The sequence below is a fragment of the Lissotriton vulgaris genome, chromosome 5, assembly GCF_964263255.1.
Source record: "Lissotriton vulgaris chromosome 5, aLisVul1.2, whole genome shotgun sequence".
Taxonomy (NCBI): domain Eukaryota; kingdom Metazoa; phylum Chordata; class Amphibia; order Caudata; family Salamandridae; genus Lissotriton; species Lissotriton vulgaris.
In genome coordinates this window covers 1846461138-1846478775 of record NC_141693.1, presented here as the reverse complement: position 1 = coordinate 1846478775, position 17638 = coordinate 1846461138, and the positions used below count along the sequence as shown (strand labels likewise).

Sequence of the window (17638 nt, the reverse complement as noted above, 5' to 3'; positions counted from 1 at the left end):
TATTGTGGATAAATATTCACCACATCCTAATCTATACTGCGCTTGTAATGTGGGTGTTGGAATATTTCTTCAGACTACACTTCACCTCGACATTTTAAGAACGTCTATTCAGCTGTGATCGTTACTTATATCCTGTGACTGGACAGCAAAATGTGCTTTATATTAAGTGCAGCTGATACCGGGAAAGAAACTGTCGTCAAATAGGTTTAAGACGCCATTTTTATTTCATGTTTTAACAAATAATCAAAGATAATACTGAGTAATATGTATTTGTGAATAACTTGTCTGGACAATACAATAAAATGTCTTGGTTACTTTGAATTACAATTATGAAGATGCAGCAGCCTGAAGGAGTGCTGGTGGGGGAGGAAGAACATGTGAGCATTGCATACCGAGTGTGAATACGGATTTTCCACCGTTGGGAAGGTATGTCTGGAGCAGAGTGGGTAAGGGTAGTAAGGGAAGTGTTGCTTTTTTGACATTGTGTCGAAATAAAGCTTGTGATGATGATGATGGTAAGGGAAGTGTATGCAGTAGGGCGAGTAAGGGAGAGGAGGGAGTGTGTCCGGTAGGGTGGGAAAGCGTGTATGCAGCAGTGTTTATAAAGGGTGAGACACAAGGCATTTGTGACGCACAGCGCACAAGGATAGTGAAGATGTGTACATGCACAGCAGACTGTATAACAAGAGTGCGTGCACAAGGTGAGCGAGGATATGTACATGCGCAGCAGACTGTTTAACAGGAGTACGTACATGAGGAGAGAGGAAATGTACATGCGCAGTAGACTGTATAATAGGAGCGCGCGCATAAGGAGAACGAGGATATGTACACGCGCAGCAGACTGTATAACAGGAGTGCGTACATGAGGAGAAAGGATATCGAAAAGTTTCTTACCTGTCGGTGTAGTTTTGCAGCTTGAAGATCTTCCCGGATTCACTATGATGTGCATTATTCCGCAGTCTAGTGGTTGGGTCCGGAATCGTAGTCTTTTCTTTCTTTTTTTTTTCTTCCGTAGCCCAGGTGGGCGTCGACGTCACACCTTCTGGTGTAATTCCTGTGACGTTGGCACGCTTCCTGCGGAAGCTCCCACTTTTGGTCGCCATCTTTGGATTCTTTTTTTCTTGTTTTTGTGTTCTGTTCGTGAATCCTTGGCAATGTTTTCAAGTTCTTTCTTAAAGTAAATGAATTTTCACTTGTCTCTTAAAGTGTCTGTTTGTATTTTATTCCTTGTATTTCCACCTTCTTCTCCTGCCTCTTCTTTCTGGCAGAGGTGGGTGGGTGCGCTAGTGAATTCAGAAAGATCTTCAAGCTGCAAAACTACTATTTGTTTTGCAGCGTGAATCTTTCTGGATTCACTATGCTGTGCATAGACTTTGTAGCGGTTTGTTATGTTTTTGGCGGCTGGGTGGAAGATGAGCGTTGGTTGTTGAATATATGTTGAAGCACTTTCTGTCCTACTTGTGCTTCCTTGTTCATCTGTATATCCACGCAGTAGTGCTTAGTGAACGTGTGCACTGAAGCCCATGTTGCCGCCAGGCATATGTCTTGAATGGCTGTGTTAGCCAGGAAGGCTATTGTTGCTCCCTTTTTCCTGGTAGAGTGGGCTTGTGCCCGGTCTGTTAGTTCTTGACCTGCCTGCTTGTGGCAGAATTGTATTGTTTGTGCGATCCATCGTGCAATGGTGCCCTTTGTTACTGATCTACCCAGGAAACTGCTTGTGAAGGACACAAAGAACTGCTTTGTTTTCCTGTGCTCTTTAGTTCTTTCCATGTAATGCATTACAGCCCTTCTAGCGTCCAGAGTGTGCAGGGCCCTCTCTGCGTGGATGGTTTCTGAAAGAAGATTGGTATTTGTATTGTCTGGTTCATGTGAAACCTTGACACCACCTTTGGCATAAAGTGTGGGTCAGTTCTCATTACCACCCTATCATTGTGTATTTAAATGTAGAGTTCTTGCAGTGTTAGCGCTTGCAGTTCGCTTACCCTGCGTAGCGAGGTGATTGCCACTAGAAAGGCTGTCTTCATTGTGAGCATTTGTAGTGATGCCATATGAATGGATTCGAAAGGCGCCTTCATAAGCTCTGTTAGGACTAAATTAAGGTTCCATGCCGGTGGTGGCATCCTTTTGGGTGGTGCTATCCTTTTAGCCCCTTCCAGGAATCTTTTTACTACTTGTGATGTAAATTAGCTCTTTCCTGTCTCTCCTCTTGTGTAGGCTATAGCTGCTAGGTGTACCCTTAGCGAGGTGGAAGGAATATGCTACTTACCAGTATGCATCTATTCTTGGCAGGTAGGGCTGCTAACATTCATATCTGTGCATAGATCGCCGCCTAGTGTTGGGTCCGGATGATTGCATATTGTTGTCCTGGAAGAGTCTTAGAAGTGTCACGAGATAGGTGGCTCCTCCCCTGGACTACAGTGCGCATGGGCATCCTCTCCATCCTTAGATTGTTTTTCGCCATCGTGGCAGAGATGGAGTATGGTAAAGTAAGAGATGGCCTTGCAAGAAAGTAAGAAAGTAATAATGAATGCTACAGCTGCGACAGTCACCGGGGAGGAGGGTGGACGATATGAATGTCAACAGCCCTACATGCCAAGAACAGATGCATACTGGTAAGTAGCATATTCCGTTCGAGGCATGTGGGCTGCTGAATTCATATCTGTGCATAGAATGTATAGCAGTCTCTCCCTTAGCGGTGGCTACCTGTGCCAGCTGCAGCAGTCTGAAAAAGAGTTTTTAGAACAGCTTGTCCTACAGCTGCTTGCTGTTTTGAATGTACATCTACACAATAGTGTTTTATGAAAGTATGTATTGTGGACCATGTGGCTGCTCTACATATTTCCTCTAGAGGAATGTTTCCTAGGAAAGCCATGGATGCCCCCAGTTTGCGTGTAGAATGTGCTCTTGGGGGAATTGTTAAGGTGTGTTTTGCCTTAATGTAACATCTTTGGATGCACTTAACTATCCATCTGGCTAACCCAGATTTTGAAATGGGGTTGCCTTTGTGTTGTGGTGAGAAGGCAACAAACAATTGTTTATTCTTTCGAAAATCCTTAGTTCTATCAATGTAGTATAGAAGTGCTCTTTTGACATCTAGTGTGGGTAGAGCCCTTTCAGGTACTGACTGTGGATTTGGAAAGAACACTGGCAGTTCTATTGTTTGATTGATATGAAAATGGGATACCACCTTGGGCATGAATTTAGGGTTTGTTCTAAGAACTACCCTATTTGCATGTATTTGGATGAATGGCTCTTGAATAGTTAGGGCTTGTAGCTCGCTAACTCTTCTAAGTGAAGTAATTGCTACTAGAAATGCCACTTTCCATGTTAAAAATTGTAAATCACATGAATGCAATGGCTCAAATGGTGGTCGCATTAGTCTGGTTAAAACAACGTTTAGGTTCCAGACAGGTGAAGGTGGGTATTTTAGGGGAATTATTCTTTTGAGTCCCTCCATGAATGCCTTAATTGCAGGTACACTGAATAGCGAAAGATGCTGTCTGTTCTGAAGATAAGCTGCGATGGTACCTAAGTGTATTCTTATAGACGAATAGGCTAAATTGCAACGATGTAGGTGCAAAAGATAGCAAATTATATTTTGCGTTGAAGCATCTAGTGGGTTTATGTCATTGTTATTGCAGTAAATGACAAAACGCTTCCACTTCGCAGCGTAACAAGCTCTGGTTGTAGGTTTTCTTGCCTCTTTGAAAATGTTCATACAGTCAGGAGGTAAGTTTAGGTACCCAAACTCTAGGACTTCAGGAGCCAGATTGCAAGGTTCAGTTGTTGCGGATCTGGGTGCTGTATGTCTCCATGGCTCTGAGTGAGTAGAGTGGGTGTTAGCCGCAGCCTTTGATGAGGCACCACGGAAAGTTCTAGGAACGTTGTGTACCATGGTTGCCTCGCCCATGTTGGAGCAACCAGGATCAGGGTCAGTGAATGCTGGCGTAGTTTGCGTGCCACTAGCAGTATTAACAGTGCTGGGGGAAAAGCGTACGCAAATCTGCCTGACTAGTTCATCCATATTGCATTCCCCTGCGACTGCGAATGTGGGAACCTGGCGGCAAAGTACTGGCATTTTGCGTTTTCCTTTGTGGAGAACAGGTCTATCTCTGGTTGTCCCCACTGTTGGAAGTAAGGTTGGAGCACTGTGGGGTGAATCTCCTACTCGTGTAGCTGTTGGCTGTGTCTGCTGAGCAGATCGGCTATTTGGTTGTCCTTGCCTGGGCGGTGTTCCACCATGAGAAAAATGTTTCTTTGAATGGCCCGCTTCCACATGCTTTGTGCTAGATGTGATAGCTGTGGAGAGTGTGTTCCTCCCTGTTTCCGTATGTAGTACATTGCTGTCATGTTGTCCTTCCAGATCAACACAGCTTTGTTGCATAAATGTACTTTGAACACTTTCATTGACAGAAAAATTGCCATCATTTCTAGCAAGTTGATGTGCATTTTCTTCTGTTGTGCTGTCCATAGGCCTTGCACTGTGTATTGAAGGACATGGGCTCCCCATCCTATCAGGGATACGTTCGTTGTCAACACTATTTGTGGTACAGGCTCCTGGAACAGTCGTCCCTTGCAAAGGTTTTGTGGATTCCACCAATGCAGAGAGTTGTATGCACGACTGGTTACCAACACTAAGTCTTTTAATTGTCCTTGAGCCTGGTTCCACTGCCGTGCTAAGCACTCCTGTAACGGACGCATGTGTAGTCTGGCATGAGGGACTATGAAGATGCAGGAGGCCATTATGCCTATGAGTTGCATAAACACTCGAGCAGAGAGCGAGTGTTGGGGCTTGAATTTTTTGATTAGCAGCTGTATACTGTGTATCCTTGCAGCGTTTGGGTATGCCTTTGCTGTCAGAGTATTTATTGTTGCTCCCAGGTACTGCTGTACATGGGATGGCTGAAGGTGAGATTTCTGGTAGTTTAACGTGAAGCCTAGGCTGTGCAGTTGGTGAATTGTTCTGGACATGTGGCTGGCACACTGCTGGGCTGACTGTGCTTGTATTAGCCAGTCGTCTAGGTACGGGTAGACATGAATATGTTGTCTTCTTAAATGTGCAGCCACTGTCGCTAGGCATTTTGTGAACACCCTTGGAGCTGTTGTTACACCAAATGGAAGGACCTTGAACTGGTAATGTTGATTTAATAGCGTGAACCTGAGATACTTCCTTTGAGCTGGATGTATCGGGATATGAATATATGCGCCTTTGAGATCTAGGGTTGCGAGGAAGTCTCCCTGCTGCAACAGTGTTAACACTTGTTGTAGAGTGAGCATATGAAAATTTTCTGATAAGATGTAATGATTTAGTGGTCTGAGATCCAATATTGGTCTGAGAGACCCGTCCTTTTTGGGGATGAGGAAGTATAGTGGATATACTCCTGTACCTTGATGTTCTAATGGTACCAGTTCTATTGCCCCTTTTTTCAGCATGCTGATGACTTCTTGCTGCAATAAGTTGAGGTGTTCTACAGACATAGGACGGTTTTTTGGAGGTATGTTGGGTGGTGTGGAGGTTAGCTCTAGGCAATAGCCAGTTTGGATAATTTGCCTTACCCACTTGTCTGTAGTGATGTTTTCCCAGACTGGTAGGAACTGTTGTAATCGTCCCCCGACCGGTGTTATATGGTCCGGGGGTAGCACTAAGGAGTCACTGTTTAGTATTGGTAGAGGATCTGGTGGTGTTGTTCCCTCATCCTCTGCCTTTGTTGTTATTTCCCCGGTATCCACCTCTATTGTTCTTATTGTAGGTGGTTTGCGTATTCCCCTTGTAGCTTGTGGTTTGCTGTGATGAGTTGCCTATTGCAGCCCCCTTGTAACTTGAGCGACGAAAGGAGCCCCTATGTTGCTGTAACCGTAGGGCTCCCATAGACTTAGCCGTCTCAGTGTCTTTTTTCATTTTGTCCAGTATTGTATCCGCTTCTGGACCACATAAATAGTCTGGGTTAACTGGCTGGTTTAACAAAGTGGACTAGACATCGTTTTTAAAACCAGAGATGCGTAGTCACGCATGTCTTCTGATCATAACACTAGTGTTAATAGACCTGGCAGCTGCATCTGCCACATCTAAGGCACATTTGATGGAGGCGTTAGAGATTAGTTTTCCCTCCTGTACTAATTGTTCAGCTTGTTCTTTGTAAGCATCAGGTAACTGCTGGAGAAGTGTTTTTAAGTTATCATAGTGTGCCCTGTCATACCTGGCTAACAGGGCTTGCGTGTTAAGATATTCTCCATATGTTAGCTGCCTGTGCGGTTACCTTTTTCCCCAAAGCCTCAAAGATTTTTGATTCTTTGTCGGGAGGTGGAGCTTCCCCAGTAGTTTGAGAGTTTGCACGTTTACGTGCATTTGCCACCATTAAAAAATCCAAAGGTAGTTGTCCCGTAATGTATGTAGGGTCTAGTGGCGCTGGCCTGTATTTCCTCTCTATTCTGGGGTTAATAAACCTTGCCTTAGTAGTATCTTTAAATATGTCTCCTGCATGTTTAAGTACCCCTTTCAACATAGGTAGTGTTTTAACCGTTCTTTCTGATGTGGCAAAAGTGTCAAAGAGGAAATCTTCCTCCACAGGGTCAGCATGCATGTCCACATTGTGATGGAGGGCTGCCCTTTCAATTAATGAATTAAAAGCAGCTGTGTCCTCTGTAGGAGAAGGCCTAGCAGGGTATGCAGGTGAATCAGGAATGGGTTGAGGGTCACCAGGATGTACTGGGTCAGCCCATGCTTGAGTCTGACTGTCTTGGTCAGTGTCTAATGGGTAGCTGTATTCCTGATTATATTCCTCATCCACCTCTTCATCTGAGTGTGTGGGTGTATGAGTATTGGTTAGGCCTAGTTGGTTGAATAGTCTCAAACAGAATAGGTGAGGTAGAACAGTCCCTTTTCTTTTTGAGTGGTTTAGTGTAAGTCTCCTTCACAGTCTCTGGTCTGATTTTCCTCTTGTAGAGAGTGACTTTCCCAGAGTTTGGGTCGATGTAAAGTTTAGACTGTTCAACTGATTCAGGGTCTCGATGTAGGACTTCCTGTTCAGCAGTTTTTGTTGTTTTAGCCACTTTATTTTGTTTTGGTTCGATGCCGCTTTTGGGGTCGGCCGTCTTAGTTTTCGAGGAAGTTGGGAGTCCAAACTTAATCGGTCCGATGTTTTTCTGTGGCGCTACAGTTTGTTTCTGTAGTGGTTGTGTCTTCGGAGCCGAAGTTTTGCCTGTGTCGACCGTTTTCTTTGGTTCGATTATGGCCTTGTGCCGATTTAGGAACCGATGGCTTCGGATCGACGCCCTTTGGTGTTGGTTCGATTGCCTTTTTAGGCTCAATTTTCTTGTGCTCTATTGTTTTCTTTACTGGAGCCGATGGGTCGCCTTTCAGTTTGGGGTCGACAACCTTTTTTGGATCGAGTCTCTTTTTTGTGTTGTCGGCCCTCGACGCCGATGTTTTCGGTTCGACGTCCTTTTGTTTTGGTGTCGATATATGGCCGCTGGTTTTCGGCTCGACGACCCTTGTATTCGACGCCGATGGATCGATATAGTTCGGCCCAAAGACTGTATTGTTGACACGTTTCTTCTGTGTCGACTCCGATGGATCGACGTAGTGTGGTCCGAAGACCGTGCAGTCGATCAGTTTCGGTTTTGTTTTGTGTTCCACCATTTTTGGTTTCGATATCACCAATCTCGGAGTACGTAGATCCGATGGCTCTGTGTGAATATTCTTAGCCTGGCTGTATTGCGGGGCTATAGAATGTCTTTCGAGATCTTGGCTAAGGCCGTGTGGCGATGCCTCGACCTGAGCCTGTGGAACCGTGGAGGTAAAAGGTATAGGCCCCCGTACCCACGGTTGGGCCGTGTTCATCACTGGAGTCGTCCTCTACGGCTCCCATCCCTTGTTCGTCGTCCCCTACCTCGACGATGTCTTCTTCGTCTTCGATGTAGTAGTCGGAGTCATGCTCTGATTCTTGATCAGACAGTTGTTCGTATTCTTCGGCCTCGACAAGCTCTTCTTCATCGCCGAAGATGTTATCCGGCTCTGGCGCTTGTTTCTGCATGATGAGTCTAGCGGCCCGTCGAGTCTAAAGTGTCTTTTGGATCGAAATTGGGCACAGGCTAGGCAGTCGGGTTCATTATGTTCAGGAGATAAACACTTGCTACAAACTGGGTGTTTATCGATATGTGGGTATTTAGAGTTACAAAGAGGACATCTTTTAAATGGGCTCCTTTCCATCGACGAATGGTCGCGTGGCGCCGAGAAGGCCCGCGGCCCGATTCGACGTCCCAAAGTGATTAAAGTTTGTAAAGAAGCTGTCGGCACCGATTCGAGACAATACCGACCATACCGAAGGCCTTTTGGCCTCTTAGAGAGTGTAGTTTTTTGATTCCAAACTTCGAGTAAAGGAAAGTACATCCGAACCCAATGGCGGAAAAAAACAATCTAAGGATGGAGAGGATGCCCATGCGCACTGTAGTCCAGGGGAGGAGCCACCTATCTCGTGATACTTCGAAGACTCTTCCAGGACAACAATGTGCAATCATCCGGATCCAACACTAGGCGGCGATCTATGCACAGATATGAATTCAGCAGCCCACATGCCTCGAACCTTAGGTTTGATTTGAGTAGGTGTGTTAAATATTTTAGCACTGTTGATTCGCTTGTCATCTTCTTGTGCAGTTTCTCCTTGATACACCATTGTGTGAATCTTTTCCATTTTGCCACATAGCACCTCCGTGTGGTAGGTCTTCTTGCCTCTCGTAGCACCCGCAGTGTGCTCTCCGGCATTTTCAGATGTGCAAACTCTATGTCTTCAGGAGCCATGCCGCTAGGCAGAGGCTCTCTGGCTCTGGGTGGAGTACCTCTCCGTTTTGCATGTAGAGTAAGTCCTTTCTTTTTCCAAATTTGTGAGGCGGTCCCTGCGCCATCTCCACTATTTGTGAGAACCATGACGGCCTGGACCACTGTGGTGCCACCAGAATCAGTGTCATGTTGCTGGTTCTGCATTTGCTGAGTACCCTGTGTATCAGTGTGTGGACTGGGCTGGTTGACCTGAGGCACTAGAGATGGCTGCTTGTGGTGCAGAAACAGAAACGACTGGGACAGCGGTGCGTGGGGTTAACGAAGGCTTTATTGGGATGCCTCGATTAGTTTTTAGCATCAATGTTCTCCTGGTTCTAAAGGTGAGCCTCTCCTTTGCGAACTGGCTGGGATCCGTCTTGGCGGTTGGTGTTCTTCCGTTTCCTTTCCTGGACACAGTGCTGACTTCTAGGTCTGGTCAGGGTCCTGGGGTTAGGCAAGGTCTTGGCTCCGGTGCCCCATGTAAAGATAAGACCAACAGAGAGGGAGCCGTTAGTTCAGCCGTCCGCTGGGTAAATATGCACCGAAGGGACCAGGTGAGATGTGAGGGAATAGTTGTCACCAGTGAACTTGTCACTCAATCCTAGGTCCGTGCAGTGTGGGGGAGGGAAGGTACAAGACGGTGAGGGGTATACGCGGGGTAAAGTGAAACAAAAGGGGTGGGACCACGCAGGACACAAACAGTGGCTATTTACACTATCACATAAACTTGCTTTCCACCCAAGCCGCCATACGCTGCCGTACCTGGGAAAGCCACGCTCCTCCCCCGGGAGAGTGGCACGGCGGCTCGCAGGGTCGTTGGCCTCCTGGCTCTCCCTCGGACTCTCCTCCGCTTGCTTCTAGGAATTCCTCCGGTTTTCTCCTTCTCTCCTCGCTCTCTGGTTGTTCGTCTCCGTCTCCGCTCCTCGCCGCCACTCCTGGGGTGATGTCACACGCCAAGTAATACACTTCCTCCTTCATATCCAATCCGGGTCCGGTGACGTGCGTTGAAGGCCGGTCCTCCTCCTCCGAGTACGCCCACTTAAAGGAGCCATGTTCCTCCTCATCAGGTTCGTCATGGTCCGACCCCCATGTCTCAGTCTGCAACGAATGAGGGTGTACTAGGTCATTCCTGGGGGCCCACCACTCGTCACCCCTACGTAGCCTCCCCACCCCGCTACACAGTGGTATTGGGGCAAAAGCGTAGGCAAATGTTTTCGACCAGCTTATCCATAGGGCATTCCCTTGTGATTGTTCCCCTGGTTGTCTGGATGTGAAGTATCAGCATTTTGCATTCTGGTGTGTTGCAAATAGGTCTATTGTCGGAGTCCCCCACTTCTTCAATAGCCTTTGTGTTTCTTGTGCGTTGAGCACCCACTCGTGGGATGCTGATATTTGTCTGCTGAGCCAGTCTGCCTTCAGGTTGTCCTTCGTGGTAGGTATATAGCTAGGAGGTCTATTTTGAGTGGGATGGCCCATCTCCATATGTCCTTCGCTAGGTTGGAATGTGCGGCTGATTGTGTTCCTCCCTGTTTGTTGCTGTAGAACATCGTTGTGGTGTTGTCGGTCTGTATCAACACTCTTTGCCCGTACAGTTGTTTCTGGAAGGCTTTCAGGGCGAGGAACAAGGTCTTTAGTTCCAGGTAGTTGATGTGCCTGATCGCATCTGTTGGAGTCCACAGGCCCCGCACCATGAGTTAGTTCATGTGTGCTCCCCAACCCTTCTGGGATGCGTCTGTGGTGATGGTCACTGTTGGGTTTCGTGGTGTTAAAGGCTTCCCCTTTATGTTCTCCTTGTTCCACCACGCTATCTCCTCTTGCACTGCGTGCGTTACAACCACTAGATCTTCCCAACTCCCTGTAGCTTGTGACCATTGTTGTTGCAGCGATTCCTGGAATGGTCTCATGTGTAGCCGTATATTGGTGACTAGGTGTATGCAGGACACCACCATCCCCATGATCTTGCTTGCTGTCCTCACTGTCAGAGCTTGCCCCTTCTGGTACTGACGTGTCTCCTTCAGCAGGGCAAGTGTTCTCTTGTCGCTGGGGAACACTTTGTTCTGTATGGTGTTGATCTGTGCGCCTAGGAAGATCTTCATTTGCTCTGGTTCCATTGAGGATTTCCCCCAGTGTATTGAGAATCCCAGTTCCGTTAGCATTTTTGTGACCCGTTGTGCATGTTCCTTGCATTGTTTGTTGGAACTTGCTTTTATGAGCCAGTCGTCGAGGTAGGAGTATACATGGATCCCTTCCCTCCTTAGGTGCGCTGCCACAGGTGAAGACCCTTGGTGCGGATTTTAGTCCGAAGGCCAGGGCGGTGAACTGGAAGTGTGCTTTGTTGATGGCTAATCTCAGTAGAAGTTTGTGCTGTCTGTTCATGGGAATGTGTAGGTAGGCGTCCTTTAGGTCTATGGTGGACATAAAGTCTCCGTCCCTTATCTGAGGAATGACTTCTTGAAGAGATGTCATCTTTAATTTTGTTTGTGGTCTTATTTATTGGTTTAGGAACCGTAGGAAGTAGTTCAAGTACACTCCCTTGTTTCTTTCTTTGAATGGTACTGTTTCTATGGCTTCTTTGTGGAGGAGTTCTTGTGTTTCCTCTGTGAGTAGCGCTAGTTCTTTTGCTGAGTGCGTTTTTCTACTCGGTTTCCTGTTTGGTGGTTTCTTTTCCAGTTCTATGCAGTATCCGAACTGTATAATGTTCAGTATCCATTTGTCTGTTGTTCTTTTCTTCCATTCCTGGAGGAAGTGTTTTAGTCTGCCTCCTACTAGTGTTACATGTTTGTTGATCTTTTGTCCGTGTAACCCTTTTTTGCTGACTTTGTTGTGCCCCTCCCCTAGAGGTGTTGTGTGGGTGGGCACGGATGGTGGTGCGGAGTCACTTTGAAGTGGGTTGCTGGCCCCCTCTTCTTGTTTGCCCTCGTCCATTCGCCCTCCCGTGAAAGGACTGGCCAGAGGCTGGTATTGCCAGGTTTGTTTTTGCTGGCCCTGCTGTGCTTGGTTGTCACCCTGGTAGCCCTCCAGGAATGTCTGATGTGACGTTCCGGGCTGGTTTCCCCTCTTCCGTTTGGCCTCCATGTCGGTGTGCCTCTCCTCATTCCTCTGAATTGCAAGGCCCCAATGGACCTTGCAGTTTCATTTTCCTTTTTGAGTTGGGTGAGCTTCTCATCCACTGGTGCTCCGAACAGGGTTTCAACATTGAAGGGGTTGTTCAGGATGTTATTCTGTACTTCCGGCTTGAAGCCTGATATTCTCAGCCAGGCATGCCTTCTCTCTGTGACCCCGATCATCATGAGCCTGCTGGACGTGTATGCCACATCCAGGGCTGATTTCAGGCATGAGTTGGCTATATTCTTGCCTTCCTCCACCAGGTGTGATGCCCTCTGTTGGTATTGCTCAGGGAGGTGTTTGAGCAGTTGTCTGACCTCGTCCCAATGCTGGTACGTATGCCTTTTGGGTAGGGCATTAGAGTTGGCAATGCGCCAGTGTACTGCTCCATTCCTCTCTATTTTCCATCCAGTGAGGTCTACCAGAATCTATAGATGGCGCCCAAAGGTGGGAGCTTCCACAGGAAGCGTGCCGACGTCACAGGAAGTACACCAGAAGGTGGGACGTCGACGCCCACCTGAGCTACAAAACAAAAAGAAAGAAAAGACTACGATTCCGGACACAACCACTAGACCGCGGAATAATGCACAGCATAGTGAATCCAGAAAGATTCATGCTGCAAAAGTACATGCGCAGTAGACTGTATAACAAGAGTGCACGTACATGCGGAGCAAGGATATGTACATGCACAGCAGACTGTATAACAGGAGCGTGCGCATAAGGAGAGCGAGGATATGTACATGCGCAGGAAACTGTATAACAAGAGTGCGTGCACAAGGAGAGCGAGGATATGTACATGCGCAGCAGACTGAATAACAGGAGTGTGCGCAAAAGGAGAGCAATATACCAGTAGGCGCTCAAAACCAGATAGGGCAAAGACGTAGCCTGGTTTTGTGGGGAGGTGGTAGTAGGGTTGAGCTGCGGCTCATAACTGCAGCCACTGTTTATCCGTACAGAGCCTACAGCACTGCTGCAAGTGTGCATTCCTTCACTTTCTTCATCTGCTTTTCTACACAAATACTTCAGTCTACCCCTTTATCCTTCCTTTGGTTTTCTTGAACGCCCCTTAACTCCAAAGCCTTCCTTCACTCCCTTATCTGTTTTGCTGCATACCCGTCGTTGTCACTCCCCCAAAATGTTCTATTCCTCACACAAATTCCGCCACTTTCCTCATACAATGAATTACATACATGTCTCAGTCTGCTACACACATTCCTGTTTTCACTACTCTTATCCATTTTACTTATTTCTCCCATAATCCCCATTACGGCACACACGCATTTCCTCCTTACCCCAATACACTCCCTTTATCTTCTTTACAGCATATTGGTGCTTCAACTCATAGTACATATTCGGTCTACTGCACACACATTCCCTCACTCCCCTTATCTACTCTACTGCACAAATGCCTTCCCTCACTCACCCTACTGCACAGACACCTATCCTCATTTGTGCTCTCTTATATCTTCACTACACTTATCCACTGTACTGCATATGCACCCTCCCTCCCTCATTTCACTTGTTCTGTTGTGCATGCCCCTTTCCTTATCCACCCAGCTGCCCACGTGCCTCCTCACTCGCCTTAAACTATTCTGCAGTGCATGTCTTTCCTTACTCCCCTTATCACTCTGCTACCCACGTGCTTTCCCTCACTCGCCTTATTCACTCTGCAATGCATGTATCTTTCCTTACATCCCTTCTCCGCTGTGCATGTGTTTCCTTACTCGCTTTATCCACTCTGCCACCCACGTGCCTCCGCCACTTGCCTTATCTACGTTGCAGTGCATATGTATTTCCTTGGTCTCCTTTTCCACTCTGCAGTGCTGATTTGTTAAGTTCCCACAGGACGCGTCTTTACTGGGCATCCGACACACCTCAAAGCACGCACCCATTCTTTGCTAGGGCTGCCATCAGAGGAGGAGTCATATTTGGCCTCTTAACCACAAAACATGTCTCCACTGGCACCCAGACCTAGCCACCCTCTGAACAGCAGCTCAGTACCAAAGAGAACCGCCCTCGTTTAAACCTTATTGAAAAGTCTATAGACTGAGAAGTACGGGTTCCTGAAGCTTGACAACAGTCCCCTGCGAGGAAGCTGCTCTTCTGGGACAGACCCAAGCTGGGAACTTTTCAACATTCTAAGGAAGGATATAGTTTGGTTTACTTACTTGTCCGGCTGCTGCTATCCGACTGACTCAAGAGTGGAGGAATGGAAAGCCCGGAACTTAGGGGGCTACCAAAAATGTGTGGCGAGGGGAGGCTGAAGGTGGAGCCTGCCAGGGAGAAAACCTGTGAATTTAAAAAAAAAACATGGTTTGAGCCAGGAAATCAAGTGCGGTACACCCTGAATGATTATCATAGAGACAAATTATGATAATACCTTATTTTTTAATGGTGTTTCATGAAAAAAACAAGTGCAGGAAACAGCAGGTGTTACTAATACTCTATTTAAAGATATTCCATTTAATTACTTCAGGTCGATGAAAGGCTGAGGCAGCTCAACCGGGACTCGTGACCTTCAAATCACAGCAGGTGTCTGCAGTGAGCAACTCGTATCTCCGTCTTAAGGGAAGAAAAGAACAAGCTACCACTTCAGGTTCTGCATGAGACAGGTCACCATCTGGTAGTGTTTAAGCTGCCATTTCCAGCCCTAGGTTTTTATTAGTGCATTCTGGGACCTGCAGTCTTGGTGGAGTTCAATATGACTCACTTGACAATCACACCCAAAAGCAATGTTTGGTAAAAGATAAGCTAAGAACCGTAATTAAAGTCGGCATGTTTTATTCAGCCATCTGTTAATCACACATATGGGAATGGAAAGAGACCTCATTTGGGTGACATAGACTTGTGCAGATGTTCTCGAGCATCTGAGATGGGGTGAAATGTTTATTTCCACACCAGACGTGGGATCCATTGTGAAACAGAAAGAAAAATTCATAACACTTAATGCCCTGCCAGAGGTTTTTCTATGATCAGTAACAGTTGTTTTCATCTATACTTCCCGGCTCCTGCAGGTACTCTAACCCAACACTCAACATGTGGTATAGAATTACACCCAATCCTTTGCAGAAACGATTCAATCCTAAATCAAGTTGATGCCTCTGACCCTTCAGCTCCAAAACACAATCTCAAGAAGCGGATAGCTTTTTTATCAGTGCAGTTAAAATGATCAAAGTCCAAAACATCTTCAAAATCTAGAGCAGATACCTCAACTTTCAGCAAATCTACAAAACAATGAGCAACTGACCATAAATACTTCACACCGTTTTTGAAAGAGCTTCTCTTAATACAGGTCTTTTCTACTAAAATATGTATAAACGTGGCGTGATATTATAGCCTTAAAAGGAACGTTAACTTCTGTTTCCTGAAGCCACTGCATCAAGTATTGTCTCAACTGAACTTGCCTTGTGATGAATCAAATCTACAGACTTTCCTTAGGCTTTGTTCATGCATTTATTCGAACCTACCAGGGAACAACATAGTATCGTGAATGTTACAATGTAAGCTTTACCAAATCAAAAGCCATGCAAAGCATAAGCCCCACAGGATGCGCCCGGTGACGTATGGTGCATCAATTGACACTGTAACACTATATGATGGTAGGCAAATGTGGGGCTTAGTGCAGCGAATCGAGCAGCCTGACATAGGAGGGATAAACAGCCTTTCTAGCTTTTCTAAAGTCAGAAAAATTACTACTCACACAGACGTCACGTGTCTTCTATGCAATTGCCCATTGGGGGAGGGGGCAGTGAGCACTCAGGGGCTCTGACAACATTAATCACACCAGCTGTACACGCCCTGTCTTGGTAGAGCTTCACATGTTCCCAACAGTAACCAGCGTGCACAGCTCTTGAACTGCAAAGGTCTCCAGAATAATATCAGTGACAAAACACTGTAAACCTGCCCAAACTCTTCTAAAATACTGGCTACTCTGCCACATTAATACTAGTTGTAGCCTCCTCTCAATTACATATTAGTTGTGCACACCATGGCCACAGCATCAATTCACCACCATACCTTCTGACCACGTTTTAGGTTTGCTGAACATCAAAACACAAGTTGGCGTCATCGCCACTCTCCCTATTGGATCGTATTTTAGTCTTTGCTCACCATCAATTAAAACACAAGTCAGCAAATAGGACATATATACATTTAGGACACAGATGGGATCAGCGGATTGCACCCACCTGATTTACATCAATAACATCCAGTGGACACAGTTGATTAAGCAATATATTTTCAAATATCCTCCACAAAATTAAAGTGCATAGTGATGCATAGTCTACTCAAACTAACCATTCATTCATCCGACGTGAAATCACACATCTCTCCTCCAAATGCAGCAAAACAATGCCCATCCCTCTCTAGCCACCTTCTTCCACCGCAAGATCATAGACATCCATGACAGCTTCAACACTCAGACCCCACGACAGCCACCGACACCTCAGACTCACCTACCCACAGTCACACCGACCTCCTGCTCTCCTGGAACCACGTCAACGACGAAGACACCATCAGAACCATAAACACCATCCACTCCGGCTCACCGTCAGACCCCGCCCTCACCACATCTTCAACAAAGCGAGCTCCATCATTTCACCCCAACTCCGGAAGATCTTCAACAGCTCCTTCAAGACAGCCACCTTCCCAGAGAGCTGGAAACATGCAGAGATCAACGCCCTACTCAAGAAACCCAAGACTGACCCAAAGGACCTCAAGAACTTCCGGCCCATCTCCCTGCTCCTGGCAAAAGTAGTCGAGAAGATCGTCAACAGACCACTGACACGCTTCCTTGAAGAGAACACCACCCTGGACTCGTCCAAATCCGGATTCCGCAGCAACCACAGCACTGAAACCGCCCTCATCGGCACCACGGATGACATCAGGACCTTGCTGGACAACAGCAAAATCGCGGCCCTCATCTTCCTAGACCTCTCGGCCGCCTTCAACACCGTCTGCCACCACACCCTATGCACACGCCTCCACAACTCAGGGATCCGCGGCAAAGCCCTGAACTGGATCACCTCCTTCCTCACCAACAGAACCCAGAGAGTCCGCCTCCCTCTATTCCGATCCAAAGCCACCAAGATCACCTGCGGCGTACCCAAATGATCATCTCTCAGCCCAACCCTTCTCAACGTCTATATGACACCGCTCGCCAACATCGCCCGATCGCACGACCTCAACATCATCTCATACGCCGATGACACCCAGCTGATCCTCTCCCTCATTAAGGACGCCACCACCACCAAAACCAACTTTCACAAAGGAATAAAGCCTGTCGCCGAATGGATGAAAAACAGTTGCCTGAAACTAAACTCAGACAAGTTGGAGGTCCTCATCCTCGGCTCCATACCCTCTGCCTGGGACGACTCCTGTTGGCCGGCCTCGCTGGGTGCTGCACTGACACCCACTGACCACGCACGCAACCTGGGGCTCATCCTGGGCTCATCACTGTCAATGATGCAGCAAGTCAGCGCCATCTCCTCCTCCTTCTTCAACACCCTCCGCATGCTCCACAAGATCTACAGATGGATCCCCACTGGAACCAGAAGAACAGTCACCCCGGCCCTCGTCACCAGCAGGAGGGACTACGGCAACGCCCGCTACACAGGAACCACGGACCAACTCCAGAAAAGACTTCCATGCATACAGAATGCCTCCGCAGGTCTCGTCCTCGACATCCCCGGCAACAGACACATCAATGCCCACCTGACA

The 17638-nt window shown here is 47.1% G+C and overlaps 1 protein-coding gene across 5 annotated transcripts in view; it reads right to left on the bottom strand.

Annotated features, from left to right (window-relative positions):
• Positions 1-17638, bottom strand: part of MLLT6 (MLLT6, PHD finger containing) — a 733108-nt gene that overhangs the window by 117189 nt on the left and 598281 nt on the right. For all 5 annotated transcript variants that reach the window (XM_086924319.1, XM_086924320.1, XM_086924316.1 and 2 more), the window contains one exon: positions 14089-14209. In XM_086924319.1, the coding sequence (XP_086780445.1) occupies positions 14089-14209 (121 nt within the window). The remainder of the gene's footprint in view (positions 1-14088; positions 14210-17638) is intronic.